The following is a 23609-nucleotide window of genomic DNA, read 5'->3' as shown; positions in this document are numbered from 1 at the left end:
AGGTGAGGTGAGCTAGGTGAGTGAGTTTGTCGGTTTGTTTGTTTGCTCATTTTGGTTTTTAGTTTGCTTTTGTTTGTTTGTTAGCTTATTTGTTAGTTTTATTTGTTACTTAGTTTATAGTTTGATATTTTGTTAGTGATTTGTTTGCTAGTTTATTGTATGTATAGTGTGTTTAGTATAATTTGTTTGTTTATTTGTTAGTTAGCTTATGTGATCTTTAGTTTATGGTGAGTTAATCAGTTTATTTTTTCATTTGCTTTTGTTTGATTTTAGCATGTTTGTAGTTAGTTTATAGTTCTCTTACGAGAGGTTCTCTCGTATTGCGTAAGCTAGCTTACGCTACGGGAAAGATTCATCTTTTCTGAGATATTGAAGCCAAAAATATATCCTTAATTTTTGTATCCATTGTCAACGCAGTGCGGCAGCTGCAGACCTTGAGCGGGCTAGCTAGCGAGCTCATAGGTTGCTCTGCGGCAACTGCTGCAGCCTATAGACGAGCTTGGGCGAACTCGCGATCCAATGAGAGGCGTCCGGCGCTCACTGCATCAAAGCCCGCCAAAATGGGCGTGACTAGAGTGCATATAAGCGTAGTTCGTAGGCTGGAACCCTGATTTTCATCTCTTCAGTGAAGCTCTTCGCATCGCTGACCTGGAAGCCGCATCGCCGTTCGAGGGGCATCAAGCAAGCGTGGACAGCGCTAGAAGAAGCCGGCCGTCTCAGCCACCTTCAGCCATCCTGCGAGCTACGCCATCCGACGACGTATCCTTTTTATTCAGCAAGCTAGTTCTTACGAACTATTCACAAAAGAGTACGAGCGTCTTTTTCAAGATGCCTCGTTCCACTTGCGCCTCATGTCGCGCCCTTCTCAGCACCGGAGACCGCCACATCATCTGCGCTCTCTGCCTGGGACTGGGGCACGCAGAGCTCGCTCTCACTGAGGGCGGATGCGATTTCTGCGAGGAGCTACCGATGTCGACCCTGCGGGCTCGACTCGAAGCGCTCAAAGCAGAAGCCGCCGCGCCGCCTTACATTCCGCCATGCAGAAAGAAGCGCCGCTCCCACAGGCTGTCGGAAACTGTGGTTGAAGCGACTGCCTCGCCGGAGCCTCTCCCTCGAGCATCGCTTTCACCCTCCCCGCCCCTGGGACGCGCAGTTGCGGCCGAGCGGCCGCACTGCTGCCATCTCGGATGATGAGGCGGAGGATAAGGGCTGCTGTTCCATCATGGCTTCGGACAGCGAGGAGTGGTCAGGCTCTCAAGCCGCCTCCTCGGCCCAGGAATCCAGCAGGACCCGCGCCGGAGTCGAAGGGGAGTTAACACGCCTCCTCACACAGGCCGTCGACCGCCTCGGGCTCGAGTGGTCACCGCCCCCTGAGCAGGCACCCAACAGACTCGACGGCTGCTTTCTTCAAAGCCATCGCCGCTCTACACCCGCGGCCCGGGCCGCTCCCTTCCTGCCGGAACTACACACGGAGCTTGCAAAGTCGTGGAACACTCCTTTTTCGGCCAGGTCCCGTTCCCACGTCTCCACCTCTCTCGCGTCGGTGGACGGCGCCACCGAGAGAGGCTACTCCTCCATCCCCCCGGTCGAGGACTCGGTAGCAGCACACCTTTGCCCGCCCTCCGCGAGATGGCGGTCTAAGCCTGTGCTCCCGTCTAAGGCCTGCAGAGCGACTTCCGCCTATGTTGGCCGCACCTATTCCGCCGCCGGCCAAGCCGCATCTGCTCTGCACTCCATGGCCGTTTTACAGATCCTACAAGCGGACCTTCTTCAGGAGTGGGATGAGAAAGGCAGGCACCCAGAGGCTGTTACTGATCTACGAAGCGCGACAGACCTCGCCCTTCGCGCTACCAAAGCTGCAGCTCAAGCTCTAGGGAAGTACATGGCCTCGCTGACTGTGACCGAGAGACACCTGTGGCTAACGCTAGCCGACATGGGAGAAGCAGAGCGCTCCACGTTCCTCAACGCACCGCTCTCTCCGACCGGTCTCTTCGGCTCCGCGGTGAGTGGCATTGTTGACCTCTTCTCAGAAGTCCAGAAAGCCACTCAAGCCATGAACCTCTTCCTGCCGCGTCGCGCTAGCTCCTCTGCAGGCCGCTCACGTGATCGGCCTCCTGCACGAGCCTCTTCACAGCGCCCAGCTCAACAAACTCAGACTTCTCAGCGTCGACAGGGCGGCCGCCCTCGATCGCGCTCAGACAGCTGCCGCAGACCGCCGCCCCCCCGCGGGCCTCGATTTAAGGTAACGCTGAAACCAGAGCAACCGAAGTCTTTCTAACTTTGTTGAACAAACGACGGCTCAGTCCTGCCGCGGCCGGACCACCGTCAAAGCTTCGCCCCCTGTCAGTCCCCTTCTCTCAGGCTACTACAGTGGTGAATTTAGCAGCCAACAAGCCGGTGACACTGCCCGCTTGCCTGCACTCAAACGCCGTTTTCACGGTGACCCAAATAAATCTTGTAAAGAGCAAACATGACTTATGTGTAGAAAATGTGCCCACAACCCAGTGTTCACCCCTACACACAAGCATAACACATTCCGTGCCCCTATCAGAGCATGCTCGCATAAAGCGGTTACGAACCGCTCAAGCGTCAGAGTCAATGAAGGCGCCCACGAATGCGTGCGCGCGCCCATTCTCTGGCCGCTCTGTTACACGGCCAGCAAACATTCCTCTGTGTGTAAGTCCCGTGCCCATGACTATGCTTGCGCATCAAGTAACAGATGTGACTCTTTCCCCATTCATTCCAATCGGGAAGTCACTCACAAAACAGCCTGTCCATGCTGTCTGCGAGCAATCATGCATAAACACACTAAACGCGCTCACACATTTTGTTCAGCGCTCTGTGTGCGGCAATCAGAGCGAATTGGCCATTCACCCTCTAGCGTTACGCTTCAAAGCGTGGGAAGCTATTCCAGGGATATCCAAGTGGGTGTTAAGCACAATACAACAGGGCTATTTGCTACAGTTCGATCGCCGCCCTCCTCGCTTCAGAGCCGGCTCGAAACCACTGTGAACACGGAAGCAGCGTGCATGCTTCGTTCAGAAATAGCAAGCCTTCTGTGCAAAAGGGCCATAGAGAAAGTGCCACCCTCTCTGAGCGAAGTCGGGGCTTTACAGCCGTTATTTTCTTGTTCCCAAGAAAGACGGCGGCCTCAGACCCATATTAGATCTCAGGGTTTTGAACAAGGTGCTTGCAAAAGACCATTCAAAATGCTTACAATCAGGAAACTCCTCGCGCATGTGCGCCAGGGGACTGGTTTATTTCTCTCGATCTGAAAGATGCATACTTTCAGATTCAGATAAATCCCGTCACAGGCCATTCTTGAGATTCAGCCTGACGGCCAGGTTTATCAATACACCGTCCTCCCGTTCGGCCTGTCCTTAGCACCCCGTACTTTCACGAAGTGCATGGATGCGGTGCTCGCACCCCTGCGGAGTCAGGGTTTGCGAATTTTGAACTATTTGGATGACTGGCTGATTATGGCACAGTCACATATGGAGCTTCTGTCTCACAGAGCAGTTCTCCTCAGCCATCTGAACAGTTTGGGTCTTGCAGTCAATTGGACCAAGAGCTCACTATAGCCCAGTCAGACAATTTCCTTCCTTGGAATAGAACTAGACTCCGTGGCAATGACGGCTCGCTTGTCTACACAGCGTGCGCGCCGTGTTCAGCGACTAGCCGCATCTTTTCAGATGAACAGCCTCACGCCTCTGAAGAAATTCCAGAGAGTGCTAGGTTACATGGCCTCAGCCGCAGCAGTACTTCAGCTGGGTTTACTGCACATGCGCCCGCTTCAGCATTGGCTAAACACCCGCGCGTCTCGCCTGGCTTGGGCCACAGGCTGCCAGCCCATCAAGGTGACTCAGACCTGTATTTCAGCTCTGCAGCCCTGGACAGTGGCCGAATGGTATCAGCGGGGAGTGACAATGGGAGCTGTATCTCGCCGAAAAGTCATCTCGACAGACGCGTCCAACACGGGTTGGGCGCGGTCTGCGAGGGCTCTCCGGTTTTCGGCCTATGGTCAGTTCAGGAAAAGCTCCTTCACATAAATTGTCTGGAAATGATAGCGGTCGAGTACGCGCTGCGTGCGCTTTCTCCCGGTCATTCAGGGTCACCACGTCCTGGTCCGTTCGGACAACAGATCTGTGGTATCCTACCTAAACCGTCAGGGCGGTGTCAGATCCAGGAACCTCTTCCATCTGATGAAACGCATACTGAGTTGGTCCCAGTGCCACCTGCGCTCGCTGAGGGCGACACCGCGTGCCAGGCCACCTGACGATGGCCCGGACAGACTGTCCAGAGACAATATTCCCCCAGGGGAATGGTCCCTGCACGCTCAAACAGTCCAGACGTTATGGCACCTATTCGGCAGAGCAGAGATAGACCTCTTTGCGTCCAAAGAGAACTCTCACTGCCCAATATTTTTCTCGAAGCGAGGACGCGCTGGCCCAGGACTGGCCCAGACGCCCGCTTACGCCTTCCCTCCCGTCTCGCTATTGCCACAGGTAATGCAGAGGATCAGGGAAGCGCGTCACTCGGTGCTCCTCATAGCCCCGCGTTGGGAGAATCAGACATGGTTCCCGGAGCTTAGCAGCTGTCACTGACAGCGCCGTGGCCCATCCCAGTGAGAGCAGATCTCCTCTCTCAAGCTCGCGGCACAATCTGGTATCCCCACCCAGAGCGCTGGGCTGCATGCGTGGGTGATCAACGACTACCCGTCGCTCTGCCAGAAGGAGTAATAAACACCATCATACACGCTAGAGCCCCTTCCACGAGAAGACTCTATGCGTCAAAATGGTCTGTGTTCTCAAAATGGTGCACCGACAGAGACCTGGACCCGCGGACATGTGGGGTGTCGTCGCTGCTCGTATTTCTACAAGAGCTGCTGGATAAGGGCAGATCCCCATCCACGCTCAAAGTGTATGTGGCGGCCGTTGCGGCGTTCGCTGAACCCCTGCACGGCTAGTCATGGGGTAAAAACGAGCTGGTCATCCGCTTCCTCAGGGGAGCTAGAAGGATGAACCCCCCGCGCCCCCCATCGGTTCCTATCTGGGATCTTTCTATAGTTCTCGAAATAATGAAAGCCCCCCCTTTCGAACCACTTCAGTCCGTGGATTTGAAATACCTTTCACTCAAAACTGTTTTTCTGATGACTGCCCTGTCATCAGTCAAACGTGTGGGAGACCTTCACGCACTGTCTGTCAGCGCTGTGTGTCTTGAGTTTGGACCAAGTGACTCCAAGGTCATTTTAAAGCCTAGACACGGCTATGTTCCCAAGGTGATCGGTACTCCTTTCAGAGCACAGGTCATTTCCCTATCGGCGCTGCCAGCACCCGATAGCGAACGCGACGCCAATCTCCTTTGCCCGGTCAGAGCACTGAGATTGTATACTGCACGCTCCGCCGCTTTCAGACGCTCTGAGCAGCTTTTCGTTTCGTTCGAGGGCGCACCAAAGGTCTCGCCGCCTCGAAACAGACACTATCTAGATGGATAGTGGACGCTATTGCTGCTGCATACGGCGTCAAAAGACCTGCCATGCCCGTTGGGCATTAGGGCTCACTCCACTAGAGGCATGGCATCCTCGTGGGCATGGTCCAGCGGGATTTCCATTCACGACATATGTGTGGCAGCGGGATGGACTTCCCCCTCCACCTTTGTCAGATTTTACAATATGGAAGTGCCCGCTCTGCAGGCAAAACTACTAGCGGTTTAATACGCTACAGCTCCCCTGGTGAGCTGCACTGATGGGACACATTCCACACAGACCGGCACCGCCGCTCTGTCGTTCCCTTCCCACTATATGCTTATGTATTACACAATCAATGACCCGCATTCTTGCCGGCCAAATATTATTTCCTCACTCATAAGGGCTCCCCCGGGTCCCCCCTTAATTCCCTGGGGCTCATACAGTGGATGCTTGGCGCGCACGCCGTTGACAATGGGTTCCCGTAGCGTAAGCTAGCTTACGCAATACGAGAGAACCTCTCGTAAGAGAACGTATCGGTTACCTAACGTAACCTCGGTTCTCTCTAGATGAGGGAACGAGTATTGCGTAGCCGGCCGTGCTTCGCGCCACGAGCGACTTTTCGCTTCAGTCAATGAAAACCAGGGTTCCAGCCTACGAACTACGCTTATATGCACTCTAGTCACGCCCATTTTGGCGGGCTTTGATGCAGTGAGCCGCGGACGCCTCTCATTGGATCGCGAGTTCGCCCAAGCTCGTCTATAGGCTGCAGCAGTTGCCGCAGAGCAACCTATGAGCTCGCTAGCTAGCCCGCTCAAGGTCTGCAGCTGCCGCACTGCGTTGACAATGGATACAAAAATTAAGGATAATTTTTTGGCTTCAATATCTCAGAAAAGATGAATCTTTCCCGTAGCGTAAGCTAGCTTACGCAATACGAGAGAACCTCTCGTAAGAGAACGTATCGGTTACCTAACGTAACCTCGGTTCTCTCTAGATGAGGGAACGAGTATTGCGTAGCCGGCCGTGCTCGCGCCACGAGCGACTTTTCGCTTCAGTCAATGAAAACCAGGGTTCCAGCCTACGAACTACGCTTATATGCACTCTAGTCATGCCCATTTTGGCGGGCTTTGATGCAGTGAGCGCGCGGACGCCTCTCATTGGATGCGAGTTCGCCCAAGCTCGTCTATAGGCTGCAGCAGTTGCCGCAGAGCAACCTATGAGCTCGCTAGCTAGCCCGCTCAAGGTCTGCAGCTGCCGCACTGCGTTGACAATGGATACAAAAATTAAGGATAATTTTTTGGCTTCAATATCTCAGAAAAGATGAATCTTTCCCGTAGCGTAAGCTAGCTTACGCAATGCTCGTTCCCTCATCTAGAGAGAACCGAGGTTACGTTAGGTAACCGATACGTTTTTTTTTGTTTGTTTCTTTATTTTGTTAGTTTGCTAGTGATTTTTTTTTAGCTTCTTAGGTTGTTTGTTAGATGGTGAGTTTGTTAGTTTTTTACTTATTTGTTTGTGTGTTGCTTTTTTGTTTGATTGTAGCAAGTTTATAGTTAGCTTGTTAATTTGTTAGTTTGTTTATTTGTTAGTTGGCTGTTTTGTTTTTTGTGAATTTGTTAGTTCATTTATTTGTTTGTTAGTTATCTTATTTGTTAGTTTGAAGTTGGTTTATAGTTAGTTTGCCTGATTGTTTTAGTATGCTTGTTAATTTATTTTGTTTGTGAGTTTGATTGCTATTTTAGGTTTTTGTTTATTTGTTAGTTATGTGTTAATTTGTGGTTTTCAGTGAGTTTGTCTGTTAGTTTGTTTTTAGAGTGCTTGCTTGTTTAATTATTTATATGTTTGTTTTTAGCTTGTTTGTTTGTTAGTGAGTTTGTTAGTTTCTTAGGTTGTATGTTAATTAGTTGGTTTGTTTATAGTTAGTTTGTCTGTTAGTTATTTTTATTGTTAGTTTATTTATTTGTTTGTTGGTTAGTTAGCTTATTTGTTTGTTTGAAGTTGGTTTATAGTTATTTTTTATGATTGTTTTAGTATGCTTGTTAGTTTGTTTATTTTATTTTTTTTTAGGGTGTTTGTTTGTTTGTTAGTTAGTTTTGATGCTCTAGTAGCAGTGCTACTCTAACTCTTCCAGTTGTAAAGAGAATAATATATTTTATGCCTCCTTTAACACTATGGCCTCATTTCCCTTTTGGATTCTCTTTGTATCATAGGTTATCTCCATAGCAACGATCATAACGACATAGAGGCCCAATCCTGTATCTGTCCAGCTGAGGTAAGAACCTGTACTGCTTGTAGTAAATGATTACCTAATATTGATTTTTTTCTTTAAATACACCGACAAACAAACATTCTCAGAATTGTCAGAGACATGTTGTGGTATGGGTAGTATTCGGTGTCTAATGAGATGGGACGTAAACTGCCTGAAACTTAAACTGAGGCAGGTCAGATTTCTCCAGTCTGTTACAACGAAACGGGTAAGGCCAATTGGGCTCATGTTTCAGGAAACACCTCAGTGAAAGGCTAACATTGGAGCTAGTACCGTCACTGAATGCTGAGTTAGTCATTATAATTTCGGCTTCCTTTTATTTCACTCTCCTCTTATATTTTGCATAGGAGCAGATGATAAAGCTGCAGTTGGTGAAACCGCCAGAAGGGGGCCTGGGCTTTTCTGTGATTGGTGGAGAGAGGGGCATTTTCGTGAAGTCCATCACCCCTGGAGGCACAGCAGACACGGCAGGCACGTTACAAGTTGGCGATCGTTTACTAAAGGTACATTATTTGGGGGAGTTCATTAATTAATTTATTTTCAATGAAGGCATCAAATTTCAGAATTGCACTCATGAAAGCTAACTTTGTGCATTTGTGCGTGTACAGGTCAACGATGATCTGATGATCGGCGTGTCTCACTCTAAAGCCGTTACCACCATCCGTAAAGCGAAAGGCTTGGTGCACATGATCGTTTCTCGTACACCTGATCAAATGCCTGAAATGGGTTTCCTGCCTCTCAAATCCAATGGGGTCAACGGCAACAACGGTATGGCCTACATGTAAACAATCTTATGTTTATTCATAAAGAAAAATAAACGCACACCCACAACTCAAACTTGTAGAGTGACAGGTTACATTTGTCTGATTTAAAAGGGGCCATATTTTACTCTTCTTTTTATTTTTAAGTCAACTTACTATGTTAGTAAAGCTTTCTTGCATGGTGTAAGTCGTAGTTTAGTTTTACACAACCATTTTCCAATCTCTCTCTCTCTCTCTCTCTCTCTCTCTCACTCTCTCTCTGTCTGTCACTACTGCTTTACCTTAAAGGTATAGTTCACTCAAAAATCAAAATTCTCATCATTTACTGACCCCTCATGCCATTCCAGATGTGTTTGAATTTCTTTCTTCTGCTGAACACAAAGATATTTAGAAAAATATCTCAGCTCTGTAGATCCTTTCAATGCAAGTGAATGGTGACCAAAACATTGAAGCTCCAAAAAGCACCTAAATGCAGCTTAAAAGTAATCCATAAAACTCCAGTGGTTATATCCACTACTTCAGTTGTGATATTATAGGTTTGAGTGAGAAACGTACGAACATTTAAATCCTTTTTAATGTAAATCTCCACCAGCTCCAACCAGTAGGTGGCAATATGCACAAACAATGTGAATCACCAAAAAACAAAAGAAGAAGAATGTGGAAGTGAAAGTAGAGATTTATTGTAAAAAGGACTTAAATATTGTTTTGTTTCACACCCACACCTATGTTGCCTCTGAAGACATGGATTTAACCACTGTAGTCTGATGGATTATTTTACTGCCTTTGTGCTATTGGAGCTTCATAGTTGGCCACCATTCACACTTGCATTAAATGACCTACAGTGCTGAAATATTCTTCTCAAAATCTTTGTTTGTGTTCTGCAGAAGAAAGAAAATCATACACATCTGAGATGGCCTGAGGGTAAGTAAATGAGAGAATGATTTTATTTTTGGGTGAACTATCCCTTTAAGGACATCTGAATGTAATCCCAAGGAAAATTAATATTTTTTCATTATATAATAAGTATTGATCTCTATGGTACTGTTTGTACTGCCTCAGATGTGAGTGAAGACAGTGGCGTCAAGACCAAACTCCAGACACCGTCCGAGCAGAGCAAGAGCAACAATCCACCTACCCTCCCTCCAATAGGTACTCTACAAAAAATATCATACGACACAGTCTAGTTTAGAAGATTGTATCTGTTAACTACAGTATCTCTATGTCATGTGCAGATATGCTCAGAATTGTGCATATGTGTGTTCTAGACTATGACACTGGCTCTCTAGGGAAACTGAAGGAAACGGAAGGAAGTGTTGATCTATCAGAGGACACCGATTGTGATGGCTCTTCTTTGCCAGAAGACTCTCCAGAGGTACCACCGTCAGCTTATATTATTTTAAATAATTACAATATTTTTTACAGCAAGCTCTGGTTATGGTCACTTAAATGCTTAAATATGGATTTTTAATGGATGGATAGTACATGTTATTATAAGCTCTTGTTTATTTGGGTAAAGTGCATAATTTAAAGATTTTATTTATTTTGCTAATTGCTCAAATTTGAACAAATAAATTGGGATAGAAAAAGTATTTTTGAAAAATATGTTTAAAATGATGTGTACTCGCATGAGATGAAGACTGTAGTCACGCAGTATATCTAAAAAAATCCCCTATAATTGGATGCTTTAATTTGTGGAATAAATTAATTGTGGCTGACTGAAAATAGTGCATTTTTACAATAACATCATTAACTGAGAAATGTTGCTATTGTGTGTGTGGAAGCATCTATGCCACTAGGTGTCAGGGCACCATAAACAGAAATGTTACTGAGCGTACCTTTGTTTATCCCTGGCAGGTTCTGTATTACAGGGCCAGAAATTAACTTTTTTTTTTTAATTATTATTATGAGGCAATATTTGCATCCTGGATCTGATTTTAAGCGACATTTTTTTACTTGGTGATTCCATTTAACACACACACACACACACACAGAACATTTTAGAAAATATATCAGATGTTACAAATAAAAAAGACCCTACCTACATTTTGAATTGCAGGTGCATTTTAGTCACTTTACGGAATTTGTTTTCCACAAGACCCCATACATTTCGGACCCTGCTTTGTTATAGTATGTTTTTGTCTCTTTAGACCTATCGGAAGGCAGACTGGAAAGAAAATGTTGATTATCCACTGAACAACAGGTGAGAGATATAAACTAGAGCCCGACCAATATGGGATTTTTGAGACAGATACCGATTTTAGAGGGGAAAATTCTCCAATTATTGATATGGTGGCCGATATAGTTAATTTTTGAGCTGGAATGAAAACAGACATTTTCTATGTTGATTGTGCACCAATTTTTCTCCAATATGACTATGCAAAATTACTCAGAAGGCTGCTTTCTTAAACAAATATTTTTATCAAAGAATATTTGACATTATTATTATTATACATTGTCAACAAACTTCAGAAATGAACACTGAGAAAATAAATAATAAATAAAAATACAATAAATAGCTTAACCCTCTGGGGTCTGAGGGTGTTTTGGGCCCTGGAGAAGTTTTGACATGCCTTGAGATTTGTGCTTTTATCAGTTGCTTAAAAACATATTAATGGCTAAAGTCTGAACACTGTATTCAGCACAAACTGGGCTATAATAGGTGAGCAACATGTATGTACATGTTTGTATTTTTGAGAAAATAACGTTTATGTGTGGTTTTTGAAAAAACTAATATTTTAAGTCATTGAAATAAGGCCATATAACACATACATTTGTCCACAAGACCTTTGAGAACTGGATCTTGTAGCCTAGAGTTTTTGCTACAAAATGATGTGAAAACCATCCTGATCACTCATTCGTACAACAATATAGTAATTGAACTTTTGTAAGACATTTTTAGTGTTAGGTAATATGCGAGGAGGCGTGAACTATCATGAATATGGATTGTAAGTCACACCTGAGGAGACAAAGACCCTCCCCTGGGCCCATCAATGAGGAATGTGACAGAGAATGAATGTGAGGAGATTTAATGATCAAAATCAAGTTAAGTTAAAATAAGTAATCTGATTATACATTTTCTTTACATAAAGACTTAATTTTTTACCAACACTACCATATAAAAGTTTTAGAAGTATCTTCTGCTCACCAAGTCTGCATTTATTTGATCCAAAATACAGTAAAAACATTGTTTGAACTCTTTTTCAATTTAAAAGAACAGTTTTCTATTTGAATATATTGTAAAATGCAATTTGGGATCAAAGCTGAATTTTCAGCATCATTTCTGCAGTCTTCAGTGTCACATGATCCTGCAGAAATCATTATAAGATGCTGATTTTCTAATATGGGCATATTTAAAATGCATTTTACGCACACCTGAATAGATATTTGCAAGCACAAGCATTGATGATAATGAAGCAGCATAAACACTAGATCAAATATAATCTAAACATTCATATTATTTTAATATCATATTTATATCCTACAGCATACAATTGAAATACCTGCTTTAGCCGAAACAACATTTAAATGTAACTAAAACTTGCTTATTAGGACATATTTCAATACTCTGAATCCTGGCTGGCAAGTCTGGAAATAGTCCCACTATTAAAATATGTATATGTTTATATAAAATAGCAGGTCAACTAATGAAAACTAAATGACTTACTCGTCCGAAATTGTATCCTCAGCTGGATCAAGTCTCTCTTCAAAATACAAACGTTCATCTGAGTCCCGCTCTTCTTCTGAGAAAAATGTTAACTCTTCCTTCCTATCCAGGAGTTTCCTCACCTGTGTATCATTACAAACGCGCAGTAAAGTGAATTAATTTGGTTTACATCAAACCTCACTGTCGGGGGCATGTACCATTTGCCTTGATCGCTTCAGCACATTAGCGTATGAATGGCGCGCTCTGCTGGTGGGTGTGATCACATTACCTATAATTAGATGAACCAGTAAAAAATGTACATCGCTTTGTTTCATACAGATTACATTGCAGGAGAATATTTGTTTAAAATTGTAATTGTTTTATTTAAAAGTAGAAATCTTAAGCTTTCTTTAGACATATGATTCATGTTTGTGTGATAAGTATTCAGAGTTTCAGTTCATTTTTGTGACGTGTTTCAGAAATATGCTCGCGAACACGGAGACTGCTGAAAGCTCATCCTTTTTATTTTCTTTATTTTACAAAATCACAAGGTTTGTTGTTATTGTGAGTGTACACAAATAAAAGTAGACCCTTTATAGTCTCTAATGATGTCTTACACTTATCTGTATGCCCCAAAATGACGGAGTATTTTAAGTTGTTTCCGCTGTAATGACGAAAATATCCAGCAGGACTCACCGGCGCGTCCGTCGACCCCAGAGGGTTAAAAAACATGAGTACTGAATGTTTATTATCTGTCAAATGCTGACCATTAAAATAAAGAATAAATACAAATAAATAGCTAAATTAACATTTGGACTGTTTAGTGTCAGTCAAATGATGACCATTAAAATAAAGAATAAATAAAAATAAAATAAATAGCTAAATTAACATCTGGACTGTATGTTTAGTATCAGTCAAATAATTACTATTTTAATACTTCCAGTCAATTAGGGACAGTTTCAGGGAAACTTTTAACGGTGGAAAACTAGACTTTAAAATTTTACATTTTATAAATGCAATTTCTGGAATTGTTCAGTTGAAGGGGTACCAAACTGTGAATCCTGAACAAAACATTTTGGTGAATACATGTTTGCACATTAGCTTCCATTCAGCTGACAAGCAATGGAAGTAGCTACGTGGTTAGCTAGTTAGCTATAAGCCCTTTGTCACGGAGAGTAAAAGATGGACCAGCATTGCATTTCACCAACTTGGAAATAACGTAGTGTGAAATCAACACTCAAAAGGCACTACCGCACCATTGTCAACAGGAAATTGTCATTGTCTGAGCTGCAAAAAGATGCTCTGATGTTTACCTTTCAATCTGCTACATAACTTACTGCACTGACAAATTATAGCTGGCTAACAGCAAACAGACATGAGTGACATGGTTGTCAGAGACAGGATTAACATTATATTAGTTATATTGAAAAGGAAAAATGATGGTATCATTGTTTAACTTTCCAGTATGTATTTCACAAACTAGTTAGCAACTTACAGAGAAGACACCGCTCAACTCTGCACCGCTTTACAACCCTCTTGTCAATGCTGAAACTTAAACTTAGAAATACATCCCTAAAAAACTAAATCCCTACATTTCTTTTAGCTGACATTTCTTTGCTCTCTTCTTAGTGCCCAGCAGTCATCATCAGGTCAGCTGGATGAAGATGAGATAACGTGGGGAAGTGACGAGCTGCCCATAGAGAGCATCAACTCTAAATTTACCGAAGGTCGGTCGCCAGTAACCTGTTTTTCCATTCAAGTTTTTACAGACAAATGCAACATTTATCATGTTTTACTCTGTGTGTACAAATTTGTTTTTAGGGTTTGTTGCGATTCAGAAATGATTAAGGTTGTGATGCTTAGGTTGGGTTAATGTAATGATGTGATGAAGAATTTTAAATGTTTTACCTTAAGGTGCATTTAAATTAGGGATGGGCATTTTGAGGAAATATGGAGTCAAGTACTCTGACACAAAAAACTAGTATTCGATTACTTGACATTTTTAATTTAAGTTCAACCTTAAACTTTTATAAACCTGCTAGTCCTATAAAAATTATATATTTTTTTATAGGAAAAAGCATATATTGTACAAAATATTTGTAAAACATGATCCTTTCCCACCCTCATTCAGACCCTCTGTCACAGTGTGACATCATAATGTGGAGGAATTAGCGAACGAGTCATTTTGGCAGCTTAGTTTAAAAAAAAGCTTTTTTTTTCAGTAAGGAGGAAGTTTAAAGTTCTGAAACTTAAAGTGTGTTTTTATAATACAATAACCTCTTAAGCTGAATGAGTACTCGATTAAATGATTACTTTTCTCTGTGTCTCAGATGGACCAATTGTTACAGAGGATGAGTTGACATCTCTTGCACTGGTTAAAGTAGTTCCTGACAGTCATTATACATCCACTGAACTCAACACTGTGGTCCGCATGATGAGGGGTCTACTGGAACAGAAAGTTCCTCTGCAAGAGTTTGAGGTACTCAATATGGAGTATATTTCAATGGATTAATTTTAGTCTATCAGTCAAGTCCTGTTTAATTCTGATTTGCAAATGCACCTGTCAAACTATAGAAATTCAATTGCTAGAAAGACTGTAACCTAGTTTAATTTATTTGTATGTGCAAATATTCTTCCTCCAAAGAATCTGCAAAATTTGCAGCCCTTAGATGACTGTCTAATCGGCCAGACCAAAGAGAACAAGAAGAAAAACCGCTACAAAAACATTGTTCCATGTAAGTTTTGAATAAATTAACTTTTTTGTCTCCTACACCAGTTTTCTGCAGGGAAAACTGACGGTATATAATGTATCAGTTAAGAAAAATGTATCTGATCTTTTGTCCGTTTATTTTCATGCTTGCTCTGTCATTTTGCAGTCGACACAACTAGGGTCATGTTGGGAAAGGATGGCGGCTACATAAATGCCAACTTCATCAAGATGCCAGTTAAGGACGAGGATTTCATGTACATTGCATGCCAGGGTCCTCTGCCCACTACACTGGGCGACTTTTGGCAGATGGTTTGGGAGCAGAAGTCCAACGTGATTGCCATGATGACACAGGAAGTGGAGGGAGGGAAGGTGAAATGTCAAAGGTACTGGCCCGACACGCCCCGTTCACCCGAAATGGTTGATGACCGTCTTCAGATTACGTTGGTCAAAGATCAGCACCTGGACAACTTTGTCATTCGCCTCATAGAGGTCAAAGACATCCAGGTGAGAGACAGTTTGACTCATGGGTTATATATAACCCTAACTAACAGTATACAGTGTATATGTGTGTGTGTGTGTGTGTGTGTGTGTGTGTGTGTGTGTATATATATATTATACATACATACATACATACATACATACATACAGTATGTATACATATACAGTCTCTCACTCTCTCTCACACACGTACTACTAAATATATCTATATGTATCTGAATTTATTTATTTTTTGATATTGTCTTTTAGACCACTGAGATCCAGCAAATCACACATCTGAATTACACTGGCTGGCCTGATCATGGCACTCCGACTCAACCTGAACAACTCCTGACCTTCATTTCCTATATGAGACATATCCATCAATCAGGCCCCATCATCACTCACTGCAGTGCAGGGATTGGCCGATCAGGAACACTAATTTGCATAGATGTGGTTCTTGGCCTCATCAGTAAAGATGCAGATGTAAGTTTCAGTATTTTAATAATTATTTTCTTTCTGACTTCTATTGTAATGGTATGTTTTGTATTATAATAAACTACAAGAAATTGTGTCTACCTGTCCTAAAGCATGCAAAGACTGTATTTGTTTATGTTGCTAGCAACACTTTCATTGATAATTAAGAATTTCCTTGTCACCCCTGGAGTCGCGAGTTCAAGTTATGCATTTCAGAATATAATGTGTATGTTTTTAATCATATATTTTATTGGTTACAATATGAAAATGTACCTCCTTCTGAAAAATCTACATATTTGCTTACCTGACTGTCCAAGAGAATTGGCAATTTCTCTCCAACACTTCTCTTTCTCCTCCTGGTTGTGGTACAATTCAGATGAAACATGAAATCTGGTGCTCCTGCCAATGTTCCACACATTTTTCCTCCATTTCTTCGGTCCAATGAGACTTTCTTGATACCGCAGCCATGCTAGTTGATGTTCTGTTGTAGGTACATCATGACTCCTCCCACTGAAACTTCCTGTGCCCCGTTTCTTTCTCTCTCATTGCCTGTAGATCAACGCTGCTGTTGTATTCAGTCAAAATATATTTCACATTGCACGATTTGGAATCGCAGACGGGTCCAGATATTTAACATTCTATGATATCTCGCCGACATCGGTGATGCCTCGGTGACGTGTCAGCGATCACGTATTTAGTAGTTCATACATTGCACTCGTTGCTCACAGGAGCGAGCTCTAATTTGCCTACGATTTCAGGCTTTTGTCGGCGATATCCACAAAACTGTCTGCGAGCAAAAATTGGGCTAAAAATTGTGTAGCGTAAACTCGTTATAGCCACCAAATTGGCCCGGTTTCTAGGGAGAGTAGAGTCACATGGGGTAACCTCCTCTTGGTCACTATAATGTGGTTCTCGCTCTCGATGGGGCGCGTGGTGAGTTGTGCGTGGATGTCGCTGAGAATAGCGTGAAGCCTCCACATGCGCTCTCAACAAGCCACATGATAAGATGCGTGGATATATGGTTTCAGATGCGGAGTCACTACACCACCATGAGGACTTGGTGTGCATTGGGAATTGGGCATTCCAAAGTGGGGAGAAAAAAAATACTATTTTCTGTAACATTATATAATAATTAATGTTCATTTTATAAAATATGAAAATTATTAATCAAAGTTTCATAACATTCCTATTTTAATTTTTATGGTTTAAATGTTTTTTTATTTGTGTTGGTGTTTCTTTTTTATTTTTTATAATACATTGTATGATCTCCCTTTCATTAGTTTGACATATCTGATGTTGTACGCACCATGAGACTCCAAAGGCAGGGCATGGTGCAAACAGAGGTAATGGTTTTACTATGAAGGTAAAATAGTATCTAAATGATTTGCATGTGCTGAGCAAGATTTGTATACATAAATACATATATACACAAGTCATTTACAGGTTTGCAGTAGTTTATTTTACACATACAGACTGATTCTATGCGGTCGATATGTTTTGCTGTTCATGACACCCTTTCTTTGCTTGTATATCGCTGATTGCAGGTTTGCAATGTTTTTGGACATTGCAAAAACAGTGCCAAAAGTATTGTGTGAGAGCTTTGTTAATATGCAATTACAAATTCACAACACATGAATTACGCTTATGCAAAGTATTAAAGTATTGCTAATATTTTTGTCTTATGCTTGCAACTTGATTTACACCTTTATAAAACGTTCTGTGCGCATGCAGTTTATTACAAATAAATATTATACAAATATTTCTCTGTGCATGCAAATCATTTAAGCACTATTTTACCTTCATACTTTATGCTTTCAAATTAACTATGCATTTAAATAAAGTTTGCTTTTGCATGTAACTTTTTCTGTGTTTGCTCTCCAGGAACAATACATTTTCTGCTACCAGGTCATCTTATACGTGCTCCGATGTCTACAAGCAGAAGAGAAACTCTCAGGATGAAATTGTGGACACACTCTGCCTTTCTGCTGTCTTAAACAGGGTCAAATAACCATGTGCATCAATCAACCAGAATTTTTGGTAGCAGTTTCTTCTTTATTTTCAATGCAGGGCCTCAGCCTTGTCAGCACAAATTTGTCTTACAATGTTTTGGATGTCAATGACGCATACAATTCTTGCAAAATGTAGTGTATACCTATCGCTTACATTCTTGACCATTGGCTGCTACTTAGAAACCATTTATTTTATAATTATTATTATTATTATAATTTTTTTGTAAAACAGTTTTTAAAGATTCCTTGAAGATTATGGATCAAATATAAAAGAAGTAATTTTTTCTGGTACAAAATTATTCTTGTGTGTTTTAAATGAAACGATGCTGGAAATGTTGCCTTGACATAATACGAGACAGTATTTGCTTTATAAATCTTTTATAAATCACTGAGTGACAATGGTAATTGAAGAAAGTAAAAGTGTTATATTTAGTGTGATATTTATCTTGTGAAATCTGTTGATATGTTTTAAAGCTGTTACATACTGGACAATTTGCAATTTGTAAATAAAAGAATATCATGCCTTTTCCTTTAATTATTGCATTTCTCCATTCCATCTACTGTAATAAGTTATTAAAAATATTATGAAAACCAAGTGATTACCCACCACACCGTTCACTTTGAGCTACAGTGGTTCTTTAAAGGAATATTCTGGGTTCAATATAAGTTCTCTTATGAGAGGTTCTCTCGTATTGCGTAAGCTAGCTTACGCTACGGGAAAGATTAATCTTTTCTGAGATATTGAAGCCAAAAAATTATCCTTAATTTTTGTATCCATTGTCAACGCAGTGCGGCAGCTGCAGACCTTGAGCGGGCTAGCTAGCGAGCTCATAGGTTGCTCTGCGGCAACTGCTGCAGCCTATAGACGAGCTTGGGCGAACTCGCATCCAATGAGAGGCGTCCGCGCGCTCACTGCATCAAAGCCCGCCAAAATGGGCGTGACTTGAGTGCATATAAGCATAGTTCGTAGGCTGGAACCCTGATTTTCATCTCTTCAGCGAAGCTCTTCGCATCGCTGACCTGGAAGCCGCGTCGCCGTTCGAGGGGCATCAAGCAAGCGTGGACAGCGCTAGAAGAAGCCGGCCGTCTCAGCCACCTTCAGCCATCCTGCGAGCTACGCCATCCGACGACGTATCCTTTTATTCAGCAAGCTAGTTCTCACGAACTATTCACAAAAGAGTACGAGTGTCTTTTTCAAGATGCCTCGCTCCACTTGCGCCTCATGTCGCGCCCTTCTCAGCACAGGAGACCGCCACATCATCTGCGCTCTCTGCCTGGGACTGGGGCACGCAGAGCTCGCCCTCACTGAGGGCGGATGCGATTTCTGCGAGGAGCTACCGATGTCGACCCTGCGGGCTCGACTCGAAGCGCTCAAAGCAGAAACCTCCGCGCCGCCTTACCTTCAGCCGCCCAGGAAGAAGCGCCGCTCACAAAGGCTGCCAGAAACTGTGGTTGAAGCGACTGCCTCGCCGGAGCCTCTCCCTCGAGCATCGCTTTCACCCTCCCCGCCCCCCCGGGACGCGCAGTTGCCGCCGAGCGGCCGCACTGCTGCCATCTCGGATGACGAGGCGGAGGATAAGGGCCGCTGTTCCATCATGGCTTCGGACAGCGAGGAGTGGTCAGGCTCCCAAGCCTCCTCCTCGGCCCAGGAATCCAGCAGGACCCGCGCCGGAGTCGAAGGGGAGTTAACACGCCTCCTCACACAGGCCGTTGACCGCCTCGGGCTCGAGTGGTCACCGCCCCCTGAGCAGGCACCCAACAGACTCGACGGCTGCTTTCTTCAAAGCCATCGCCACTCTACACCCGCGGCCCGGGCCGCTCCCTTCCTGCCGGAATTACACACGGAGCTTGCAAAGTCGTGGAACGCTCCTTTTTCAGCCAGGTCCCGTTCCCACGTCTCCACCTCTCTCGCGTCGGTGGACGGCGCCACTGAGAGAGGCTACTCCTCCATCCCCCCGGTCGAGGACTCGGTAGCAGCACACCTTTGTCCGCCCTCCGCGAGATGGCGTTCCAAGCCTGTGCTCCCGTCTAAGGCCTGCAGAGCGACTTCCGCCTATGTTGGCCGCGCCTATTCCGCCGCCGGCCAAGCCGCATCTGCTCTGCACTCAATGGCCGTTTTACAGATCCTACAAGCAGACCTTCTTCGGGAGTGGGATGAGAAAGGCAGACACCCAGAGGCTGTTACTGATCTACGAAGCGCGACAGACCTCGCCCTTTGCGCTACCAAAGCTGCAGCCCAAGCTCTAGGGAAGTGCATGGCCTCGCTGACTGTGACCAAGAGACACTTGTGGCTAACACTAGCCGACATGGGAGAAGCAGAGCGCTCCACGTTCCTCAACGCACCGCTCTCTCCGACCGGTCTCTTCGGCTCCGCGGTGAGTGGCATTGTTGACCGCTTCTCAGAAGTCCAGAAAGCCACCCAAGCCATGAACCTCTTCCTGCCGCGTCGCGCTAGCTCCTCTGCAGGCCGCTCACGTGATCAGCCTCCTGCACGAGCCTCGTCACAGCACCCAGTTCAACAAACTCAGACTTCTCAGCGTCGACAGGGCGGCCGCCCTCGATCGCGCTCAGACAGCCACCGCAGACCGCCGCTCCCCCACGGGCCTCGATCTAAGGTAACGCTGAAACCCGAGCAGCCGAAGTCTTCCTAACTGTGTTGAACAAACGACGGCTCAGTCCCGCCGCGGCCGGACCACCGTCAAAGCTTCGCCCCTTGTCAGTCCCCTTCTCTCAGGCTACTGCAGTGGTGAATTTAGCAGCCAACAAGCCGGTGACACTGCCCGCTTGCCTGCACTCAAACGCCGTTTTCACGGCGACCCAAATAAATCTTGTAAAGAGCAAACATGTCTTATGTGTAGAAAATGTGCCCACAACCCAGTGTTCACCCCTACACACAAGCATAACACATCCCGTGCCCCTATCAGAGCACGCTCTCATAAAGCGGTTACGAACCGCTCGAGCGTCAGAGTCAATGAAGGCGCCCACAAATGCGTGCGCGCGCCCATTCTCTGGCCGCTCTGTCACACGACCAGCCCTATGTGTAGAAAATGTGCCCACAATCCAGTGTTCACCTCTACACACAAGCACTGCATGTCTCGTGTCCCCACCAGAGCACGCTCACATAAAGCGGTTACGAACCGCTCGAGCGCTAGAGTCAATAAATGCGCCCACGAATACGTGCGCGCGCCCATTCTCTGCCCGCTCTGTTACACGGCCAGCAAACATTCCTCTGTGTGTAAGTCCCGTGCCCATGACTATGCTTGCGCATCACATAACAGATGTGACTCTTTCCCCATTCATTCCAATCGGGAAGTCACTCACAAAACAGCCTGTTCATGCTGTCTGCGAGCAATCATGCATAAACACACTAAACGCGCTCACACATTTTGTTCAGCGCTCTGTGTGCGGCAATCAGAGCGAATTGGCCATTCACCCTCTAGCGTTATGCTTCAAAGCGTGGGAAGCTATTCCAGGGATATCCAAGTGGGTGTTAAGCACAATACAACAGGGCTATTTGCTACAGTTCGATCGCCGCCCTCCTCGCTTCAGAGCGCGGCTCGAAACCACTGTGAACACGGAAGCAGCGTGCATGCTTCGTTCAGAAATAGCAAGCCTTCTGTGCAAAAGGGCCATAGAGAAAGTGCCACCCTCTCTGAGCGAGTCGGGGCTTTACAGCCGTTATTTTCTTGTTCCCAAGAAAGACGGCAGCCTCAGACCCATATTAGATCTCAGGGTTTTGAACAAGGTGCTTGCAAAAAGACCGTTCAAAATGCTTACAATCAGGAAACTCCTCGCGCATGTGCGCCAGGGGGACTGGTTTATTTCTCTCGATCTGAAAGATGCATACTTTCAGATTCAGATAAATCCCCGTCACAGGCCATTCTTGAGATTCGCCTTCGACGGCCAGGTTTATCAATACACCGTCCTTCCGTTCGGCCTGTCCTTAGCACCCCGTACTTTCACGAAGTGCATGGATGCGGCGCTCGCACCCCTGCGGAGTCAGGGTTTGCGAATTTTGAACTATTTGGACGACTGGCTGATTATGGCACAGTCACATATGGAGCTTCTGTCTCACAGAGCAGTTCTCCTCAGCCATCTGAACAGTTTGGGTCTTGCAGTCAATTGGACCAAGAGCTCACTACAGCCCAGTCAGACAATTTCCTTCCTTGGAATAGAACTAGACTCCGTGGCAATGACGGCTCGCTTATCTACACAGCGCGCGCGCCGTGTTCAGCGACTAGCCGCATCTTTTCAGATGAACAGCCTCACGCCTCTGAAGAAATTCCAGAGAGTGCTAGGTTACATGGCCTCAGCCGCAGCAGTACTTCAGCTGGGTTTACTGCACATGCGCCCGCTTCAGCATTGGCTAAACACCCGCGCGTCTCGCCGGGCTTGGGCCACAGGCCGCCAGCCCATCAAGGTGACTCAGACCTGTATTTCAGCTCTGCAGCCCTGGACAGTGGCCGAATGGTATCAGCGGGGAGTGACAATGGGAGCTGTATCTCGCCGAAAAGTCATCTCGACAGACGCGTCCAACACGGGTTGGGGCGCGGTCTGCGAGGGCTCTCCGGTTTTCGGCCTATGGTCAGTTCAGGAAAAGCTCCTTCACATAAATTGTCTGGAAATGATAGCGGTCGAGTACACGCTCGTGCGCTTTCTCCCGGTCATTCAGGGTCACCACGTCCTGGTCCGTTCGGACAACAGATCTGTGGTATCCTAAATAAACTGTCAGGGCGGTGTCAGATCCAGGAACCTATTCCATCTGACGAAACGCATACTGAGTTTGTCCCAGTGCCACCTGCGCTCACTGAGGGCGACTCACGTGCCAGGCCACCTGAACGACGGCCCGGACAGACTGTCCAGAGACAATATTCCCCCAGGGGAATGGTCCCTGCACGCTCAAACAGTCCAGACGTTATGGCACCTATTCGGCAGAGCAGAGATAGACCTCTTTGCGTCCAAAGAGAACTCTCACTGCCCAATATTTTTCTCGAAAAGCGAGGACGCGCTGGCCCAGGACTGGCCCAGACGCCCGCTTTACGCCTTCCCTCCCGTCTCGCTATTGCCACAGGTAATGCAGAGGATCAGGGAAACGCGTCACTCAGTGCTCCTCATAGCCCCGCGTTGGGAGAATCAGACATGGTTCCCGGAGCTTACGCAGCTGTCACTGACAGCGCCGTGGCCCATCCCAGTGAGAGCAGATCTCCTCTCTCAAGCTCGCGGCACAATCTGGCATCCCCACCCAGAGCGCTGGGCGCTGCATGCGTGGGTGATCAACGACTACCCGTCGCTCTGCCAGAAGGAGTAATAAACACCATCATACACGCTAGAGCCCCTTCCACGAGAAGACTCTATGCGTCAAAATGGTCTGTGTTCTCAAAATGGTGCACCGACAGAGACCTGGACCCGCGGACATGTGGGGTGTCGTCGCTGCTCGTATTTCTACAAGAGCTGCTGGATAAGGGCAGATCCCCATCCACGCTCAAAGTGTATGTGGCGGCCGTTGCGGCGTTCGCTGAACCCCTGCACGGCCAGTCATGGGGTAAAAACGAGCTGGTCATCCGCTTCCTCAGGGGAGCTAGAAGGATGAACCCCCGCGCCCCCCATCGGTTCCTATCTGGGATCTTTCTATAGTTCTCGAAACTATGAAAGCCCCCCCTTTCGAACCACTTCAATCCGTGGATTTGAAATACCTTTCACTCAAAACCGTTTTTCTGACTGCCCTGTCATCAGTCAAACGTGTGGGAGACCTTCACGCGCTGTCTGTCAGCGCTGCGTGTCTTGAGTTTGGACCAAGTGACT

The 23609-nt window shown here is 45.4% G+C and overlaps 1 protein-coding gene across 8 annotated transcripts in view; it reads left to right on the top strand.

Annotated features, from left to right (window-relative positions):
• The window catches only part of LOC127624790 (tyrosine-protein phosphatase non-receptor type 13-like), a 104503-nt gene extending 86153 nt beyond the window's left edge, over nt 1–18350 (top strand). For all 8 annotated transcript variants that reach the window (XM_052099678.1, XM_052099677.1, XM_052099673.1 and 5 more), the window contains 13 exons: nt 7675–7736; nt 8078–8233; nt 8339–8498; nt 9551–9640; nt 9757–9863; nt 10639–10691; nt 13764–13861; nt 14465–14613; nt 14779–14869; nt 15011–15348; nt 15592–15807; nt 17079–17141; nt 17680–18350. In XM_052099678.1, coding sequence (XP_051955638.1) covers nt 7675–7736; nt 8078–8233; nt 8339–8498; nt 9551–9640; nt 9757–9863; nt 10639–10691; nt 13764–13861; nt 14465–14613; nt 14779–14869; nt 15011–15348; nt 15592–15807; nt 17079–17141; nt 17680–17757 — 1661 coding nt within the window. In that variant the 3' untranslated portion in view covers nt 17758–18350. The remainder of the gene's footprint in view (nt 1–7674; nt 7737–8077; nt 8234–8338; nt 8499–9550; nt 9641–9756; nt 9864–10638; nt 10692–13763; nt 13862–14464; nt 14614–14778; nt 14870–15010; nt 15349–15591; nt 15808–17078; nt 17142–17679) is intronic.
• The last annotated feature ends 5259 nt before the right edge of the window (nt 18351–23609 follow it).

The sequence above is a fragment of the Xyrauchen texanus genome, chromosome 31 (genome assembly GCF_025860055.1).
Source record: "Xyrauchen texanus isolate HMW12.3.18 chromosome 31, RBS_HiC_50CHRs, whole genome shotgun sequence".
NCBI lineage: Eukaryota > Metazoa > Chordata > Actinopteri > Cypriniformes > Catostomidae > Xyrauchen > Xyrauchen texanus.
This window is presented reverse-complemented; position numbering and strand designations above follow the sequence as displayed.